General features: G+C 40.3%; 1 protein-coding gene across 1 annotated transcript in view; it reads right to left on the bottom strand.

The window, feature by feature from the left end:
* The window catches only part of ctnna2 (catenin (cadherin-associated protein), alpha 2), a 312,264-nt gene that overhangs the window by 209,666 nt on the left and 81,118 nt on the right, over positions 1-21,480 (bottom strand). The window contains exon 7 of the mRNA XM_041964876.1: positions 9,250-9,453. Coding sequence (XP_041820810.1) covers positions 9,250-9,453 — 204 coding nt within the window. The remainder of the gene's footprint in view (positions 1-9,249; positions 9,454-21,480) is intronic.

The raw sequence follows: 21,480 nt of genomic DNA, 5'->3' as shown, positions 1-21,480 counted from the left end.
CCACATACCTGAATGGCCCCATACATGGATGGAATTAGGCCAAGTTGCATCAAAAAAAGATCTGTCTTAAACCTTACAGGTTGTTTGGTGAATTTCTCACAGCAGGGAGTCTCTCTGAGCTTTGGTCCACCCACAGGCAGGCGGCCTTGCTATCTCAGTAGAGGACATTCACTGTGGGTCAGTTGCTTCAGCTGTCTCCAACTCCCTCTCAGACTGAAGTGGTGGGAATAAAGGAGAACTCCGGGTCTCCAGGGGGCCTTAAATAGACTTACAGTTTTTACCTGGGCCTTCTGGTCAATCCCCTTCAGGGGCTATATCTTTGAGCCAACCTTCAATGGCTGAGAAAGCTAAGTTGTTCAAAGTGAGTGGTGTTGGTGCACAGTGGATTGCAGCCTGTCGTGTGGCGCATTAGGTGTTGACAGATGGGAGGGAGGGCATGGGACGCTGTGGGGAACCAATGATTTATGGCTGGGCCTGGGACACTTAACGGGGTATAAGTGCTGAGTCTGGAGGGACCATGATGTGAGGACAATTGTAAAAAAGAAAGGAATAAACAAATGGAATAAAGAAAAAAAGAGAGAGAAGAGGTATTGCAAATAGATCACTAATTTCTTAAGGACTCTGATTAACGCTGGCATTAAAACAGGACCCAAACAACTATTGTGTGGCATGAGTGTGACAAGAAAATCAAGGGCTTAGAGTAATAAGGACACCTCTGGGGTCTACAACCACAGATGTCAAATGAAAGGGAACATACAAATAATTGATGGGAATTTCGTTCAATGTTATTTGCATTTAAACAACACTCGTGTAACCAACCGTCTCACTGGAAATAAAAGGAGAGAGAGTGAGGGGGGGAGCATGGGTAAGAGAGACAGAGAGAGACAGAGAGAGAGAGTCAGCAAGAAGGGAGGAAAAAAAGGAGTGAGGGAGAGCACAGAGACACAGCAGGCACCAAAGAAGTGGGCACGCACAGATAATGTCAGGCCGACATTATAGCTCTGGGTATTGGTGGGTTCTCTCCGTCCACAGCACAAGTGGATCCTCACCGCACACATCTCTAGTGGTGTGCTGTATACTGCTTATTGCTTATATCCCAAACCCTGCTGTGCCATTGTAATGATAGCCTTATTAATATGATCTGATAAACTCTATTTGTCTACCGCAGTGAGATCTAGCAGCCATTGTACATTTGTGTACTGACGATTATCATCAAAAGTATGAACTGCGGTGCGTGCCCAGTCTTCAAACTTCAGATGATGGAAATTCAGTAACTCATCATTTAATTTTTACTTTTACACAGGGATCAACTAAAAGACTCATTTTGTGCTGAGGAAAGGTTGTATGAATTGCTGTGGGAAAGAGCATTTGGTAAGCAGCAGTTCATACATTCACCATTAACTTGTTGCTTATTAGCATTCATATTAGTAGCACGTTGGCTCTTCATTAGTCATTTGAAAGCATGTATTAATGCCTTAGCCAAAGGCACCAGGCATGGCTGCAACGCACTTTTGTTCTTGATTTTTGTGCTTCTATCATGGTAAGTAGGCTACAGAATTGAATGGTTATTACTGTGAGGAAAAATTGACCAGATTCTCTACGCCGTTCTTGAGTCCAACTTGGTGCCTGGCTCAATCTGCTCTGTGCAGCTTTGCGCAGCTTCTGTCAAAAATAGACAAGGTGGGTATTCTCAGCGGAGCAGAGCGGAGAGACACTTCTGGGACACTTCTGAAATGTGCCATGGCTTGCCTGGTAGAATCGCAAGCATTCTCTAGAATGGCGGCAATCATCCCCACCAGCCTCATCGTTGCTAGAAGGTGGTGTAGCCATGCCTGGTAGAATTTAGGGGTTATTCTGCATGACCATATTGTTTAACCTCTTAGTCATTAACTAGTTTTCCCTTAGTAACCTCCTAATTACTGCTATTGATAGTAAGAAGAAGTAAGTAGAAGTTGTTATACATGAATTTTAATCTGAATAACCTATTCCTTACCATTAACAACCTAACCAAGATAATAAGGCACTAATTAGGACTTTATAATGACAAATAAACAGCCAATATGCTACTAATATGCATGGTAAAAAGCAACTAGTTAATAGTGAATATGCGTAACTTAATTTAAAGTGTGACCACTAGTTGCTTTGTGATCCAGGTTGACACAAATATTTTTTATAGGAACAACAACAAGTAAGACTTGGAATTACTACTGAATGTCTTCTCACATGTACAAATATTAACCATTAGTGGGCGCAAACTCGTCAAACTGCTAAATGTTTGCTGCTGCATGTTCAGATGAACAACGCAATTTGTGTGTGGGTTAGCTAATAAACAAAAATTCAACATACCAACCACACTTCCTACCAGACATCATATTCATGAAGAACATCTGCTGTTTGATTGTGAGGGGTTAGTAAACTCCCTGTAAAAAACACATCTTTCTGCTATAACTACACATCTCATATAAGACTTGCTTAATCGTTTAGTTACTATGCGGTTGCGGCACCATAAAAAAAGGTATAAAAAGGTCAGTCTACACTCATTAAAATAAACTGGCAGAATGTGGGTGAGAAAGGAAGACAGGCCGGAGCTCAAAACACACCATTTTGCTTCCTTTTTGCTTTGTGTGTAAGCTTGTAACTGCACAGACTTTTGAGTGAAGAGGAGGGGTTATGCATTCATTTTTTTCAGTAGTGACAGAGACATGGACATTGGATCGTCTATATTTTGGGAAATAACAACATGGAAAAAATACGGCAGAAGGGCCATGTAATGAGCTGGCCTGTGTTGGTGTAGGAAAAAGAAAAAAAGAAAAAACAGACGGATATAAAAGTGGCCCAGCTGCCTGCAGTGTTCATCCTGACACTGTTTACATCCACTATTCCTTTGTTTAACACCCTTGATTAGCCTTGTCCGCACTTTGTGTGAATGTATATTTAGAGTGACTAGTTAGCTGACAAATTTGCAGTTAATGCATTAATTAAATGCTAATGCTATAGGCTAATGCTATACTAACAATACACTCACTGTAGGCAATAGTTATAACAATTAGCTACTGTTGGGCTATTAGATGTATTTCTAGTGCAGTTATTCTAGATTAAAAGATTTTTATCACACTTATCACTTGACTATGACATAACCAACAGTCTAGACCCAAACACGAAAGCCATGGATTGAAACTGTGGCCCAAGACCTAGTCCGCTGTGACAGAACGTATCAGTGCCATCATTTTTGATGCCCCCCACACACCCAATTAGCCTTAGAAAACCCTGTCAAGGTAAATTCAGCCTCCTTGCATTTGTTACAGCTGTGCCCTTCAGCTATCTTAGGATGATGGACAGTGGAGCACATCAGAGGAGCAAGGGGACGGAAGAAATATTGATCAGGTCTTTTTTGTTCAGCTCTGTTCTTCAAATCCAGACTTTTGTGACACTGAGCTCATGTTGCGCTGAGTGATACTCAAAACAACGGCCAGCTCGCTCTGTGTTTTGCGGTGGTAGCTTGGCACTGTCCTGGCAGGGTTTTTGTTACATACAAAATCTTTGTGCGGAGGTTTATTGACAATGAGGAGAGACAGTGTGGGCAACCGCGGGTGGTTTATGTTGCCAGACCGATGCTTCTCATTTGAGACAAGATGGTCTCAGACGGGAAGAGGAGTTTTGCGCAGCCACAGGGCCTCATTCATTAAGTGTTCATACGCAACAGATTTCATCTTGATTTGACTTAACGAAAATGAAGAACACTTTTCACGGGTTCATTAATATTGCAATATTTCTCTCTCAAAACTTTCTCATGCGTCAACAGTAGATAGTATCTTGAAAGTGCAGCAAAGTAAAGCACCACACAACTGCTGCAATTCAGCAATGGTGTGGTGCTACCTACCTGTATCTGACTGTTGGAAAGGGACTCTCACTGCTCTCAGACTGCCCGAACAGCACTTCTTTTTTTAGGTATACAGTAAAATGGCCTTTAGCCCAGAGGCTGACTATTGATCACTCCACACCTTTCCTTCCCTGCACCCATCAATGCTCACTGTTTGTCAGCTTTGTCCAGCCTCACTAAGCCTCTCCTATTCTTTGCCCAAACACTCTCATTTTTATTTTTAAGACAATGGTGAAGATATTATCTGATGTGGAGTACGCAAGCACATAGAAACACACACATTTTACAGTATGTGATCAGTCAGCCAAATTGTTGATTGAGCGTTATGCGTTGCAACTCCCGGAGGAGCTGTGTGAGCAAGAGGGCCATCAGTCTCTTCCTAATGATCATCCTACCTCACAACCCCTGTTTACTTTTATCTGCCACATCCAGCTAACAGTGAGATTAGCGCGCTCGCCATCACACTCCCTAAATCCTTGCTGCTCACAGGCCCGCCGAGTTGCCCCTTTCACCTGCCGTGGTTTCTGGCTATGGCTATATTCTGTCCAGGCTCCCTTGACCCAAGCTGGCAATGCATTACTCCCCAGATCAATTGATAGATTGGCCCTGTCGGAGCTGCCGTAACTAAATCAGCTGCTCCTGATGATTCAGCACCAGCCAGGGAGCCGGGCCTGCTGTCACCAATCACAGATCACCAGCAGCTGAGACAGGTATGGACATTCTCCTGTCACTTGAACCTAATTTATTGCCAGCAACCACATTGATTAACCTTGTGCTGTGGTTCAAGCTTCCTATAAAAATTTGTGTGTTGGGAGAGGGAGGGTGTGTGTGTGTGTGTGTGTGTGTGTGTGTGTATGACTGAATGAAGACGAAGGAGGAAACATAAGGGCGAGCGGATGTTTACATTACTTCAGTAAACTTTACACAAAAGGACTTTCACTGTACAGCAAAGAGCAACTTTGCAGCAGCTGGTCGCATTTTGCTGGCGAGAATTATGTCTCTGGATGTTTCAGTGACAAACGATATTCTTAAAGAATACATTTCACATTGAGTGGGGAACTATTTGTAGCCTCTGCAGCTGGAATCCACTTCATTGACCAAGAACCAATTACTTTTCATAATCGACTGAGATAGATAGATAGATAGATAGATAGATAGATAGATAGATAGATAGATAGATAGATAGATAGATGGACAGATGGACAGATGGATAGACTTTTACCTAGCTGATTTCTTTCAGCAGTCAGTAAGTGAGCTGTAAATTGTCAGCAGAGAATTTTATATGTGGCACAGAGGTAAATAGATGATTCAGAGATCCCACGGTGCCTGAATCTGCCAATTGCGATTTGAAGCTGTTCTCTTAATATTTTGACAGTACTGCAGGACAATCACATAAAGGAAATCTCAGCCAGGGTATTGCATATGAATACCATGAATTACATTTGACCATGAAACAGACCAAAAAAACAAATGTAAGTTACTTCATTGTCTGAAACTGTACAACTCGGCATAAACATCTTGTGTTAATGTCATATACAGTAGCTGGTCCAGGGGTTAGGCTTAGCAAACATTCATTTTGAGACTTACAGCTATCTTAAGCATCTACATTATTTATTAAATAATACACTTTGTGAGTAGCCTTGGTAACGATTTCCTCAATTATTCACTCTTGGTTGTTGATTAACCCTCATTGGGGGATGCTGATCTGAGAAGTGGAAGCATTTTGTTCTTTGAGTCTCTGTGATTTACTCTCTGTTCTTTGCTAGGACAGCCAGAGGCTGTCAGCAATCTCCCAGCTGTAGCCTTTGAAACACAACTCATGGGCCTAATGAACCAAGGCACAATTACTTTAGCAAAAAGCTGCCTTGCCTTAAGACGGGCATCTGAGTGCTCATAAACATGCACATGATTTTAGTTTTTTCAAGAGCAATTAAAAGGAGAAAAACTCTAATCTAATACCATACTCTGAGCAGACAACAGCTGCCCTGTTTTTCCGAATAAAAGAACCATACCTGCATTTTAAGCACGTCACAGAGCTGCAGCGACCTCTTCATTTTCTTTTTACTGAAAAAAAAATATTTTTAACGACCAATCGAACTTAAAACTATTAAAACTACTACTTGGCTGCCTCACTGTGCAAATGAAAATGAAAAGAAAACCCCCAATAATATTAAATACCTATCATCATACTTATAAAAGTCAGTTTTCTGAGACAAAGAAGGAAAAAAGAATGATGGGTGACATTTTTGTTGGGTTTAAAGTGGTTTACCATGTCCAGAATATTCTCTAAATATCAAAATAATTGCAAAAGCAGACCGTGACACCCTTTTGTCTTTAAGTTGTGAAATTGGAGAACTAGTGTGTAACACGGCAGGATAGTAAAGCCCCAAAAACCCAGTAAGCACAACTTCCGCAAAAAATGAAGGTCATTTCCCCCAGCATTCAGACACATACATGCAGAGTGTAAAACTAGGCTACTGCTAGCTGTTGTACTGTTAATATTCTATTACAGCCAGAGAGGATCTCTAATCTAATAAGGACCTTTATCTAATAGCCCCCCATTGTTTCTAGACCACTTTATGAGCGCAGATGCCACAACAAATACACGTTATTAGGCTGAAGATTACAGAGCACTGCACAGGGCTTTTTGCCAGCCGGAGAACTGATACTATTGGGATCAATAGACAGCTGGCTTGCCAATTGCTCAATGGCCTCAAATGACACTTAATGCATGCTGGATCGACCCTTAATGCGCAGTATCAGCAGGTTGCACACACAGAAGATTTCATTTTGGTCATAGAACGAAAGTCAAAAATAATGGTGTAAATACTGCAGTTTATCTTAGTTTATTTCTAATAACTTCACTTTAAAAACAGCTTCTTTGAGAGGTGATCTTAGACTGGCCTACATTTTCCCAGTGGTGAACGAGAAGTATTCCTTGATTTAAGGAGAATTCCAGTCCTTTATAAGCACTCCGGTTCCTTCCTTAAGACAGCAGCAGTACTGATAGTCCACTTCAGACCACCAGTTCACTTTTAAAATCATGCAAACTCTCAGCTGAGGCCCAAGAAAGGGTTTACAAAACTAACACTAAACAGCTGAGAAGAAAGGACACAGGATAGCAGATTCTTAAGAGAACATATTAGAGGACTGAGGAGCACTAGCAGCATTACTAAGGTATTAACACCTCCTGTTTCAGGCTTCAATGTCCAATGTGGACTCTGAGTCCCAGTTTAGTAGAACACATGGGTACATTACAGTCATTTTGAACAAGGCAATAACTCACCAACAGTCAAGGCCCATTAGGAGTTATCTAAGAGCTCAGGCTGGCCTAGTAAGTGCCCCAGTGTGGAAGTTATAGGCTCTGCCTTTTCAGTGATGTATGGCTCTGTTTAGGGCACCTGAAAGGTTGCCATGTTGACTGTGTCTCAATGTTAACTTGAGAACCTTGCACAAAAAAGAATGGATGTCAAAGTCCCATTAATTCCATTCAGTCTTGTCTTTGGCAAAAGTATCCTTAAATACCAAATAAATAAGTATATATAATTATAGCCATTATCAGTATTTAGTCATATATATATTTGTACCATTCCTGCTGTTATTCTTAGAATTACAGCATTCATGTGAGAAAGGCTAACAAGTCCTGTTCAATAAGCAGTGAGGTCATCGTTGGTGCAATTTATTTGAGTAAAGAGAGCTGAGAAGGAACTCCACACTTGTTCCTCTGCACCTTTATTATTTGTGTATTCATGAACACAGAGTGAGCTATTCTTTATTATCATGTACTGTGCATCATTTAGTCATCCATTATGGTTGGTTTGCAATGTATGTCGTGAAATAAGACTATGCTGTATCACGGTTTGCTTGTTAATTGGATGTCATTATTCAGTTAATTGGCATAAAGTGCCCCACATGTGTGGCTATATTTGCATTTAATAATATTTTACTGTGCCACAATTTTTATGTGGGTAGACAGTTAAGATGCACGTGTTCTAGGATATGTGTGTGTGCACATGTGAAAGATGAATGTGTGTTACCAGATATACTATAAATATTCTGCCAACAGTTAGATGAGGGGTGGGCACAGTGTAAATGGCGAGTGGGGGAAAGACATGGTGCACGTTGTTTTTGTAATAAACTGCTGCCCATCAAAACGTCTGCACATGTCTAAGCAGACAAATGCAGGAGTGAGCCATACACTTTAAACACACAGATATTTAATAGATCTGACACTGAAGGCTTCAGAAATAATTGGGCTTTGGTTTGATGGCACAATCGCAAAGTCGAACAAAAATGAATAAATCATGGGCGCGTCAATGACAGTATATGATTTTTGTTTATGTTTATGTCAACAAAGTGCACATAGTTCACAAGTCACTATGCACAAAAGGGTCTGTTGAAGTAGAGTATGAAGTGAATGTGTGTGATTATTAATCAGCGTTTCATCATTTAAACAGCTGTGCCAATCACAGTGGTGCATGAGGAAATGGTTCACTGAATGGAGAGGAAAAGTCCAGACATGGTTTGACCTGGAGGAGGAGTTGCAACAAATGACATAACCAATACTGTATGGAGCCAAAGGGACATTTATGGGGGTACTGAAAGTCCTCAGGTGTCATGTTTTCCAAGTGTTATGTTGTGCTTTTTTTTTTTTTTTTTTTTTTTTTTGCCTCACAGCAATCCACACAATTATCACTACTGTATGTCCGGTCCAGTGACTCTGATGTTGGCTATATTATAATATGTATAATAACAGTTTGCTGGTTGCTTTTAGGTTGTTTTGCTAAAGTGATGTTGCATTTCATTAAACGTGGCTATATTTACATGAAAATCTTCAAAACAGTGGTTACTGTATGTCATTCAGCAATATTGTGTAGCAGGTAAAGAGTCCATGTTTACAGCAAAAGAGACGGAGCGCAATACCTGAAAAGCAATGTCTGAGGCCAACAGCTAACGTTTGACGATGATTTAGCTTTTTGTTAGCTTTTTTAAAAATCTACCTGCAGAAATATCTGTTAATAGAGATTAGCCGAAATTTCATCGGAAAGCATTTCAAGTTGCTAATTGGACTACAAATGACAGACAATGACAGCACACCATCATGTGGTTATCTGCTGGTTATACCAAAAGCCGCAAAACATTGGCCATTGCCCGCAGAGGCTAAATCATCATCAAACGATAGCCGGCAGCTTCCATGATTCCAAGACTCAGTTTAGGTTGAGTTGTAACAGGTGTGTTCTGTATTTCAACAACAAAAAAAAAAAAAGTAGGTCAAAGGAGATCAGCAGCATGTGTGTCTGTTTCCATGGTGTGTGTGTGTGCTTGTGTTTGTGTATTCAAATGAGCATGTGTGCAGAGAAGAAACTCACATTGTTCATGTACTCGCTCAACAAGTCCTGAAGGGCCTGTCGAACGGCGTTGCACTCAGCCACGATGCGTTCACGGCGGTCGTCACGTGTGCACGAAGAGTCGGCCATTAGTGCGGCACCACTGATGATGCTCTCCAAGCGCTCCTCCAGAGAGGGGCGGAAACGAGCCTCACTGAATGTCAGAGGGTCCAGGATGATCTTGTTCTGTAGGGCAAAAAGACCAGAAGAGGGTCAGGACAGTAATACAGGCCGATCTAGGCTAAAGCGTGACAGATGGAAGACCAAAGTGAAGAACCGTATGCTGTGATAAGATTTCATCACAGGCCTCGATAAAGTGAATTTAGTGCATTTTGCGACAGTATCCCAGTGGGACAAGAGAGCCGCATTTGCCTGCAGGGAGTCATCTCTGAAAGCAGATCAACAGCAGCATTATCAGTTGACCATATAAAAAACATGCCAGGAGCCTGCTAACCAGCCAGTGTACTAGTTAAATGGTTTAACACTAATTAGTGAAGCACAGCGTATCAAAAAAAGTAGGACAATGCGCCTCTTTCTGCATAAATAATTGTGTGTTGTGTTATTTCAATGGCACGTGTACAGCATATGGAAAAAAAAACACATGATTTTCATACAGATTCAAACCAAATGATTTCATGCATGAAAATAAAAAACGAGCACAGGTTAAGGTTTAGACCTTTGCTTACAAAATAGCTTTGAAAGATTGAGTGAGAAATATCAAGCTGTGTTTCTCTCCCCAAGACGGGATAAAGTGTTTTGTAATAAATCCCTTCAAGGAGAAAATGGAAGTCAAACTAAAATGCATCTTCTCAAAACCCCACAACTAAATCACTTTTTTTCCCATGCCTCGAATTATAATTACAAACATGAACATCTATCTCAGAAGTGCATTTAAGTTCATAATAGAGTTATATTTGCTTAAAAAAAAGAAAATGCTTCTGCTGTGTTTTAAGACAAACAACAGTCAAATATTCAGTGAGGCTTGTTTACAAAAATTTATTAAAATGTATGCAAATTGTAGCACTGAATGAGGCTGAATCGCTACTAAAACAATCAGCCACCATGACTATGATCTGCAAAACCAGGGGTTCATAAAGAAGGTCAACCACGGGGTAGCTTGACTTGGAGATAATAAAATTTAAAGTGATACGCCACCCAAAATCTCTTTGGGCATCAAACACTCACTTCCTGTTAACTTACAAGGTTTCAGGGCTCTCTTTTTGAGGTAGCAGCCAGTCTCTCCTTTATAATGGACCTCTTAAGCACAATGTGACACAACAGCGTTATGTCTGCTCTCCACATACCTCATATTGCCAGATTCTTTTATATGATTTCTGCAGTGGGCAAATGACGGTACCTGTGAGTTATTACACTATTTAAATGTGGTAATTGCAGCAGTTTTGTGCATGACGGTTTAAAGCAAGGTCAAGCTCGACATTCTGGCTCTATTCACAGAAAACAGCACTCTGCCTCCTGCTTCACATGCCCTGTGAAATGCTCTAACATGTTTTAGCAAATTCAGAAGTCACAGTGCATGTAGCTTTTACACCGACATGCAGCAAGAGGTTGTTATTTTTAGCTTTACAGTTGTGATGATAAATGCATTTGGTGCCATTTAAAGTGTGTTCTGCAAGTGGGCAGCAGCTCACACTGATGAGACGGAAACAAAGGGCTGGTGAGTTTATTTTGGTGACCCCCGCATGCTATGTAAAACATTACATAAGTAACATCCAGAAACATTACTAATGGGGACAAGGCACAAGAAATAGAAAGGAGATGGTGGGGGAAGGCAGTGGTATATACGGTCTCTTCATATGAATAAAAATCAAATTTGTTCCAGCAAATCCTATCATCTCTTTCACACTCCGATTCCCATCTCACCTGGAGGCAAAATTCTATATGATTGTAACTGATAGTGTATTATATAGAGCACAACAGGACTTAAGTTTAAACACATGTTCTTTATCTTCCAAACCTTTCTGAAAATAATGTGAACACTGCAGGTAATGAAGCCATTTATTTTAATGTTGACTTATCTTCATCTATTGAATTCAGAGAGAGAGGAATACCCACAGATCCGTGAATACAGACACCAGTTCCTGAAGCAGAACAACAATTTACTGTTTTATCATATCCCCTTCCCATCTATTCACAGGGGAACATTTACCTAATAGCAGTCAGTCTTCCCGTCCCGAGGTTCAACAAAACCAATTAAATAAACGCTTCTAATGCTTCAGCGCTCAGTCCAACCAAAGTAGCATTTCAGTGTCATCCAAGCTGTAAATAAACTAAACATTCAGCGATAACTCTGGGGGGCTTAAGATCGTGCACTGTGGCACACATGGCGAGCTTCATGCGGTTGGGTAATAGCATGAGCAAAGCTGCAATGTTTGGTCTGTCCTCAGCCAGTCTAATCCTGGGGCAGGGTGACAGACTTGTCAAATGATGCACAATAAAACGTAAGGTAAGAGAGTGCAAGCACCAAGCATAACCTACTTTTCATCTTCAGGGGGCAGGAAACTACAGCGCACACAAGGTTTCAAAGTGAAAAAGAGAATAGACGGGGAGGGAGCAGAGAGTTTAGGGCTGCAGAAAAAAAAACAAGATTGAAGATAGAGATAGAAGGAGAGAAAATGCAGAGAAGTGTAGGTTAAAAAAATAAGTTCATGTATGCTGTTTACATCATGGAGTGCTTCTTCTCCTTCTTTCTTTGTTCTCTTTCATTGTGTGTCTTTGCCTCTTTCTTTCTGCCTGCGTCTAAACGGCACCTTGGATGTTTTCACAGTATCCCTCCACAGGTGGCAAATAAAGGTACAGCATGTAGATGAGCTGCTTCCAGTTCCATGCTAAGTGTCCCATATTTACGAGTGTACTGGAAATCTGCTGCATGTTCATCTTTTCCACCAACCAAAAAAAAATGGCCACAACTGTTTCTTTTCTCATTTTTTTTCCTTTTTTCTATATTACAAATTGTTTTCTAATAATTGTATAAATCCAGGAATATTTAGATAGTATCTCATAATTAGAAGCTAATTACGGAAGATATGGATGTAATAATCACAACAACGTTTTGGAGGAAGGCAATACATCCCAATGTAATTTTTTCAAAAATGTACAGACGGGCTACAAGTAAAATCTACCAATGGGTAGCTCTCATTAAGTTGATCCTCTTTGAAATGAAATGTAATTTCCTTGCCTTCCCTTGTTGTAGTATGGCTATCCTTACGCTGACATCAGAAATGAGAGCTCTACGAAGGCAAAAAGCAACAACAAAGCTCCATCCACTGCGGATGTCAACAAAGAAGCATGCACAGAAAGAAAGAACATCAAGGGAAACTGAGAACATCCCTGACTCTACTCTATTGTTATTCCACACAGGATGTCAGCTTGCAATTATCACTGGGAGTTGGGAATAGGCAGAGAGCAGAAAGAGTAGCAAATGCTGGGTTGACAAAGGCTGAGAGGTTTTCAACGTAATTGGCAATGGGTGAAGTCACCCTCCGAGAAGCTCACAAACGTGACTGATAGTGTCGGTTCTCTCAATGACTTTCAGAGTGTTAAAACTCATTTTTTGAGACTTTTTGTTGTGTTTGCGACTCATTATCACTCACTTTGTTGTTTGCTTTCAAGGCCAAAACTCGCCAGTATTTGCAAAAAACGTCCCTGACACGCGCACATAGTAAATAATGACACTGTTAGAGGAGTTTAAAAAAAATTACACTATCAAGGCTATAAAATTCAGAGCTTCCCTTCATGCCAAACAAAACTGACTACAGCCTCATGTTTCAATTCACTGCGGCACCTCACAGTGACTTCTTCCTTTAGAGATCATTCATTCATATTTGCTCCTCACATACACCATCTGTCTTACAGTAAAACTAAGACGATATTACACAAATGTACATGAATTTTTATTTTCACTACCTTCTCTTCTCTAAGTTCACAGACCACAAAGCTTCTGAGCAGCGTAATTGGCATATGGGGATTTGGTGTATTGTTCCAGGATATTTCTGCAGAGCATATTTGCTGGCAATGAATTTTGAAGCCCGTCATTGCACCACGTCAAAAACTTAAAACCTTCCTTGAAGAAAAGAGTAAATTCATCTTAGCATAATACTCGGCCGAATATGCTCTTTGCTTTTTTGGAATGTACTGTGCAGCTAGCTGAAAAGATTTCCAACTGGTTTGGAAAAAGATACATTGTAGTTTTTTGATAGGTTGTTTGCACGAAGCAGCTGGACAGATCTTACCTGCAGGCTGATGAGAGAGTGATGAAAGTTTTTTTTTCCTCAAGTCTAGGCCAGGCTTCAAGCCTGTAATTTAATGTGAATGTTGATTTTGACAGGGTACCAGGTCCAGAGGCAACCTTATGTTTGCCCCACAAAGGGTGAGGTTATTAGTTTGACCCCACTTTGGGGCATTAACCAGTGAGACAGGGCGCATGTCGTGTCGGCCTATGTCAAACGTGCCTTCTGGGACTTTCCAATATTTGATGACAACTATTTTGTCTAAGAGGGAAGTTCAGCAAAGTCTTGGACATACCGCTGTATTGCCTCTGGAGGCCCTATTCCAGGGTTCAAGGGCTGTTTGCTTGTGACTATTACGCTGTTTGACAAAGCTCTGCCCACACTGGCCCAGAAGGGGCATTAGTCATAACCCACTCTCTGATTGATTAACCTAATGAATGTCTGACTCAGGGTTAGGGTTTGGCCTCCTATTGTTTCACAGTGGACGGCAACAAAAACAGATTTGTAAGGGCCAATTTGTGTGGGTGTGGTGAATAATAGCGGATTAGTTCCGTCACCGTAAAACCACTAATCATCAATTAGAAATAGAAATAAAGTTCAATCTACAATCCACACGAGATCATGTGACTAACAACATTAAATGTCGGCATGCCTTCCCATTAGTGTAAAAATTCAAGTTTCTGTTTGATGAGCCACGAGAAGTTCATCTGTGCTGTTACACATGAGCAGCAATTGGCCACCTGTGCATAAATGTAAATGTCGGTGATTATAGGCAGGTACAGTGTGTGCAGATTTTTCCCAAACCTCCGCTCCACATTTTTTAATTCTACAACACGCACCAGGAAACGACTGTACATGTGTGCTCTGTTATTTTGTGGCTTGTTTATTGATCTCTTTTACCAAGAGTGCTTCTACTTTATAATAAGCCATCGCTATGATGACCGGATTCTGAGCTCACTGTCAATAAGGACAAACCTTTATGTCGTGAGTGTGTTCATGTCACCTGAGTGTTAAATGCCAGCCTGCAAACCAAATTCCTTCAGGAGAGCAATAAAGTTGATGTTTTATTTGAAGTATACAACTTGACTTTTTGGCTTTTGCTCTTAGTATTGTACCATAACCTCCGAAGGTGATAAATAAATAAATTTAGACATATGCTTGTGCAATGTTTTTTTCATCCATCCATCCTTTCACCTGTAGACCTCCTGCAGCACACTAAATATTTCAAGGGTAGGCCTTTACCATGTCTTTATATTGTAAAGAAAGCTAAACTGGGTAGTGCTGAATCTTTTATATGCAAAAACAGTACGACATCTGAGAGAGGAGGACGACTGTAAACACATTTCATCCATCAAACAAGAGAGAAAGTAAAGTAGGTAAAAGATCAGGAAGAAAAAAAAAATACTTTCAAAACATGGGTCAACAGACACAATGAGAGAAAACCAAAACCACAAATTCATGTTGACCACATCAACAGGTAGAGGAAGTTATAGTTGTATCTATATCAAACTTAGCTTGACTAGCGAAAAAGAATCCCAAAAAATAATTATCATCAAATCCCTTGATGAGATAGAACTGCAACATTTTTACAGGACACAATATCTTATGGGCACCCCCAAGCATTTTGGAGCTCCACCATTTCAAATTCACTTCACAACAACATGACTGGTATACACCATCCTAAAAAAGAACCAAATCATTGTCCTCCTCGATTTGCTTTTTGAAATAAAAATGAGGGATAATAAATGTTTGGTGAATTAGTAACTAGATAGTCAGACCAAAACAAGCTGAAAAAATATTTGGACTATGCAAATATGTGTAAAACGGGAAAAAAGCCATCATAACTGGATTGCAATCAAACATTGTGCTGCAAAAAAAAAAAAAAAAAAAAAGGAGCTAATTGAGGCATTAGCTACCAACAGTGTCCACTATACTGCTATTTAAAAAACCTGCCATGTACCACACACTGGTTGTAATTTTCTATTATTTAGGTGGCTTTTTCCTTTGTTATACAATTCAAAGAGTGAGAGAAAATAAAAATAGAAGAGCTATTAGATGCTTTAACCATGCCCACTGGAGGACACTCACTGTCACTACATACAAAGGGAATAAGAGTCAAAATCCACATACAACGCTGTAGTTACACAGAAAACTTCAAGCAAACATGCTTTCTGATATGATCAATCCATTGCATTTATGTAACATCATCCAAACATTGGTTTGTATTAACAATTAGAAACATAACAACTTTTTGTTAACAAGCATTTTGTTGATCTTGTAAAACTATGAAATGTGTTGAAATCACAGCTTTGGCATTGACCTCGTCTGACATAAATCTTTACAGTAGTGCAGTATGTGCATTAGCGCAGCAACAAGCACCTAAAAAAAAAGAAATGTATCGTTTTGATTTGATACATTCATGATTTTAATGACTTTACTGAAATGTAGCAACCGACCAAAAGTCACTGTTCCAAGGCAATTAAATGCCTGACGTGTGGGTGATCACACAAGTATGACTGAACGTGCTTTCTGTCGGTGCTTCATTACTGTATTTATTAGAGTACATACAATGATTACATACTATGGCTGTCATAGTGACATACAGCCAAGTGAAAAGATCATTCATTCGTTTTTGTTGTTTTTTTTAAAGAGGTATTCAACTGTAATTAATTAAGAGCTCTGATATCAGCAAAAGCCCAGCTGGCAGAACTGTAGCCTTCTCTCCAGGATGTTCACTAGTACACTGTTCACAGCTTGACCTCAAAGGAAATGTAAAGCCCTACTTTTGGAAAAGATGTTCATGCCTGTAATTGTCTTTCCTCGGTCCTTGGAGGACATGTAAATTATTAAGTTGAGTGGTATCGTCCTGTTTGTCGCAGCTACATGTTGTGTAGTAAACACACGTTGCTATGGAACAGAGCTGATTGTGAATGGTAAATATACCACACAAATATCACATTAAAAATCAAAAAGTAAAGCATTCTTAAATAATTAATAAAGAAAAGAAAACTAAGGGCCAATTGGAGCAGAGAAAGGAGAAGACACATGAATTAGTAAAATAGTGTAACCAGCAGGAAATCAAGCTAAAAGCTCAGTGTTCCTAAAAATAGTGAGGGCGTGCCCCATTGAGCTCTCTGCGGCCAGTTTGGATGCATTTTCACAATAAAGCCCACAACTAACCCCCGACTCTAAAACATGTACACAGACACATGCTTGTTCAAGCTTACTTGAAACATGAACAGGACTGGGATCGCTGTACACATGTTAATCAGAACTGCACTTTGAACAAAGACAAAAGCCGTCCCAACTGTCAACAGGAACACATTCAGTCAACAAAGCAACTTCATCCTCCAGATGTCTTCAGCGTGTTTGAGGAATTACAGTATATGAATAATATGAGTAGTGTTGTTTGTTTGGAGTGAGGTGAAAGACTGGGGGGTGAGGTCCACAGGAACAAGAAGCAGCCACGCAGAGCATACAGAATAGTTTCCCATAGTAGATGTACCACTTTCACTCCAACTTTTTAGAAGGGAGACAGCTCGCAGTGGTCAGACATCCTGATTAATGATTGAACTTGTATCCTGCTGGTTTAATTATGTCAAGTTTGACTGTGACCTGCCTCATGTAGGTTACATCCAAGGCGAGATATCACGGTTCTGCATACAATCAACTTGATTAGGAAAAATAAATAACTTTCAGTATAATCAACATTTTTACATAACATTAGCTAATTTAGTTCTCTGTGGGCAATGTTCTCGTGATGTATGCCTGAAACTCGTATTCAAATGCACGTTGTTTGAATGTTTATATCAGTCGGGCCATCAACAGTCCCTCATCGGTAACAGTGTTCCTGTTATCGCAAGCAAAACTCGTCCCCCCGCGGGTTTGCACTACTTGACATTTCATTGCTTTCCCCCTCTCTGCTTTTTTGCCTTGATACGTTTGCTCAAAAAGTGAAACAGTGATAGCAGACAAAATGACACCCCAATTCACAGGAGTTTCAGTGGGAGAGCAACGTTTTTTTATTTCCTCTTCCTGGCCCAGGCGTATCTGCCGTGGCAGGTCCAGGAAACAGAACTAGAGAAAGTGACTCCATCCATAGTCTGCATCCAGGCTTTGCTACCACGACAATCTCTTAAACGCTGTATCATACAGCAGTGCGATAAAAGCTGTTTTTGTTTTTCTCTTTCTCTTTTTTGTGGGCACCAAAGAACCAACTGAAGGTCAGTTGTCTTTGAACAAATGAATGGCCGCGCTATATGATGTGTGACGCATCGGGCCTGAAAAGCCATTCACCAAAACTACGTACTCTGAACTAATATGATCCTCAACCGCGATGCTCTTGATACTGAAGGTATGATATAACTTGTATTCAAAACTGTGTAGGTTAAATTATGAGTGTGTGCCTGAATGTTTATTAATGTAGCAGATGCACACAGACAGAGTCATAAATCACACGGTACAGTAGCATAATAAGGCCAACAAGGCTCCTCGCTTGCCCAGGTAATGGTAGTTGGAGCCGTGCCCAGTCTCTCTGGCAGCAGAATGTGAATGTAGACCCACAGTAAGCTGCAGGGGAGCACTGGGTGGGGGTGGGTTTGGGTGGGGAAAAAGGGTTTGGCACGACACGCTAGACAGTCTCCAATATTTCACTGTATTGGTTGCTGGCGTGGAAATGTTGAAACTTTTCCTTTGACCCTTTGATCTCAAGAACAGCAAGCATTTGGCTTGAAATGTCAGCTGTGATACATTAAATATTTTTATCAAAATGCTTTTCCAACATACATGCTTGCATTTACTCAGAAAGGCGTTTTTGTTTTATCAAACTGAGCATGGCATGTTCAGAGGCTGTGCTTTCCTCTCAACTCCAAAATGTCAAACTGCTCTTAAGGCTTTTTTTTTTTTTTTTTATCCCTGAGTTCCCATGGAGTTACAGCCATTAAGGCCAGTGAGCAAACTGCATGTCAGATGAAGCTTTTAGTGCAAGTTCAAGCAGCCAGACAATTATCATTCTAATTTCCTAATCACACTGGGTCTCTGCCTCTCAGTTATTATCCAGAGAATGCACTGGTTTATGCGCATGAGTCTCTCAACCAGTGATTATCATGGCTGAATGGTATTCAGCTACCTCACCTGCTGTTTCTATTTGCAGTCATTTACATGTACGGTATGTCACTTCACCACTCGTGTGTCTTCCTTCGTTTAAATACAACCTATTAGTTTATGTATTTAAGGTTAAACATCCATTTTACCATTTTTGAACAGGATTTGATGTTTAAAAAATTGCCCATTAACAATAATCAATTGACTTAGTTGTGGAAATGCCTCTTTGTTGTGTATGTACATCAATGCATCATGCTACAAGCAGCTGAATGCAGGTTCCCCCGTGCTTTATTTAATGATTAGCCAGTCTAATGCCAATCAGCAGCACAGTTATGACGCTGTGTGAAAGCTGCCAAACAAGTGCGAGCAGATCCTACAGATGTTCATTTGGCAGCAGCGTCCAGTTGTTTAAAAGAGGACACATTAAGAGGGTCATCAGCAAAGCACACCTGCTGTCTTCCCCACTAATCTCATTTGATGTGTCCGGGAGATAGGTGGAATCAATGTTTTCTGGAAGTCAGTCTGTTCTGCTATACCTGGAATGCAGTTAATAAGTAGAAAATGAAGTCAGGTTACAGAAAACAGCAGCACATTTCTCAAAAAAAAACAAAAAAAACCCACAAAAAATAGGAACAACTAGCCGAGCTGATGCAGGGAAACACATTTAAAGGCACGAGTAACGCATCTGTATGTGTTTCTGCAAAGTTAAGAGCTAACTGGGTCCCCAGAAACTTTGGTTGGTTCAGCCAAAGTTCACCTTTTCAATAACCAATATAGTACGTAGAAGACTTTCCATTTGTTGATCATTTACAACAGTTGAAATTTGCTGCAGTTTACTTCCACAGAAGGAAACAATTGTAATGTTTTTTTAATTATTATTATTACATTTAGATTACATAAACTCCATATTATTCTAATTAAATGTTACTATCCGACAGGTTTTTACTTAAGTCTCTCGATAATGTCACTTATTTTGTTAGTATGTATCTTTTTTTAATTCAAGATCTTTTTTATCGAAGTTTTGTCAATATAATAAATGTGCAGCACTACATAGGTGTTCCAAAGACAGAAAATGAATCGAGGTGTACATCAATCACGGCATGCGCAAATAACATATATAAGGAAAAAATAAAATAAAATAATATAACAATAAATAAATCCCTCCCCTGTCACTGCCAGTTCACTAGTCGCTGTATCAGATCACTGTATTACCCTAATGTAATCAGAGAGTAAAAAGTGTAAAAAGTTGAGCTGTATTCAAGGGCCAAGTCATTACAGATTCTGGAATGCTTTTAGAAAGGGACCCCATGTCTTCTGGAACTTCTTATTAGATTGTTGAAGTGAGAATGCTTCCACATTTTTACATTTGACACAGTACGGACTAATATCTGGGTATATGGAGGATAGTTTTGCTTTTGAGATATGGGCCCTGTGAACCACTTTAAATTGAATTCAGCAATGATGTGCACAGAGTGAGGTTGAATTGACCAATTCGAGTATGGAAAAATGTATCTTTTTTTTAAATATACTTCTGAAGTAAAGGGTTGCGTTCGCATAGTTTTTTTTTCCTATGTAGTCGGTGCTGTTTTGTTCTTATTCTGTAAAAAGCATACAACTTTTAGCAAAGATTTAGCAGAGTAGGTAATTAGTAGAAGCCTCACAGAAGAGAAAAGGTATTCAGCTATTCACTGAGACAATGGCACCAATCTCCAGGTTTTAATGTCCCTGAGAGAGACTCATTGTTGGAAGTGGCTGTGATTGCTGTCTAACAACAGCAAACAAAACAGAAAGCATTGAAGCACAAGGACAACAACTGCACATCAATCAGTCTTCTGAGATTCTGCTACAGAGCTGGAGCAGGAGAGGCGATTAAGTGACCTCTAGCCCTGGTTTACTGAGTCTGTGTTACCCATAAGATCTTGTTACAGACAGATATTGCACCTCTCACTCTTTCAGAACCAATCTCTAAATACCTGTGACAGTGGCCTTCACGGTTTAGCCTGGGCCAAGATGTCAGGGAGTGAAAGTACTGATAGCACCATACCTGCCAGCTACTAGCTGCCTTCACAGCAAGAGCAGTGCGAAAAGAAAAAATAATAATGGAATATTGCACTTTCTGTTATCTCATCATCAGGTGTGACACACCTTTTTACTCCACTGGCTCAAACCTGCCCACACAGGAACTGCTCTTCACACATGAACTACTAAGAACATATTGGAGAAGTTGCCTTTTTCCAGAACTAGCCTTTCATATACAAAGATCTTTACATTACAAACATCTTCGTTCAGTTGGTTGCATGACAGTAACCCGTCAGCCATGGGGCTTTCTGTGCTGATATACACTGCAGGCTCTGACTGTCTACACCATAATGAGTGGGGGGGCTGAGAGGATTGCATGATCTTGGAGAGTGGGGGGAAGTGGTGTATAATGTCCCCTGCCTCTGGCAGAGCACAGCACACGAAACGGGCAGATGTTGAAGCCTGACTTCTTGCGCTCTGGTGATGCCCATATATAGGCACCATAGATAATTGTCAGGAAATCTCAAGGAGATCCTATTTTTTCAAGGACTGCTTAAGCTACCCTCCCCACTTCCACAGGAATTGCAACATGCCACATCACCTCCTGAAGATACAAAACAAAACAAACACTTAAACATGAAATATGCCACAGAGGTCTGGGGAGGGGGGGTAATTATTGCCACCATGGCTCACCTGCTAATCCCCATTCATTAACCACTGTTTACTACAAGTACAATGAAAAGATAAAGGCAATTAGAAATAACAGGGATATAAATATGTAATTAACATTTAAATTTATGTTTGTTTGTCCATCCCTTTGCTTTATGGGGCCGGCTGAGGAGAA

This window comes from Chelmon rostratus, chromosome 3 (genome assembly GCF_017976325.1).
Source record: "Chelmon rostratus isolate fCheRos1 chromosome 3, fCheRos1.pri, whole genome shotgun sequence".
Lineage (NCBI taxonomy): Eukaryota > Metazoa > Chordata > Actinopteri > Chaetodontiformes > Chaetodontidae > Chelmon > Chelmon rostratus.
Note: the sequence above shows the minus strand (reverse complement) of the source record. Positions and strands in the feature narration are given on the sequence as shown.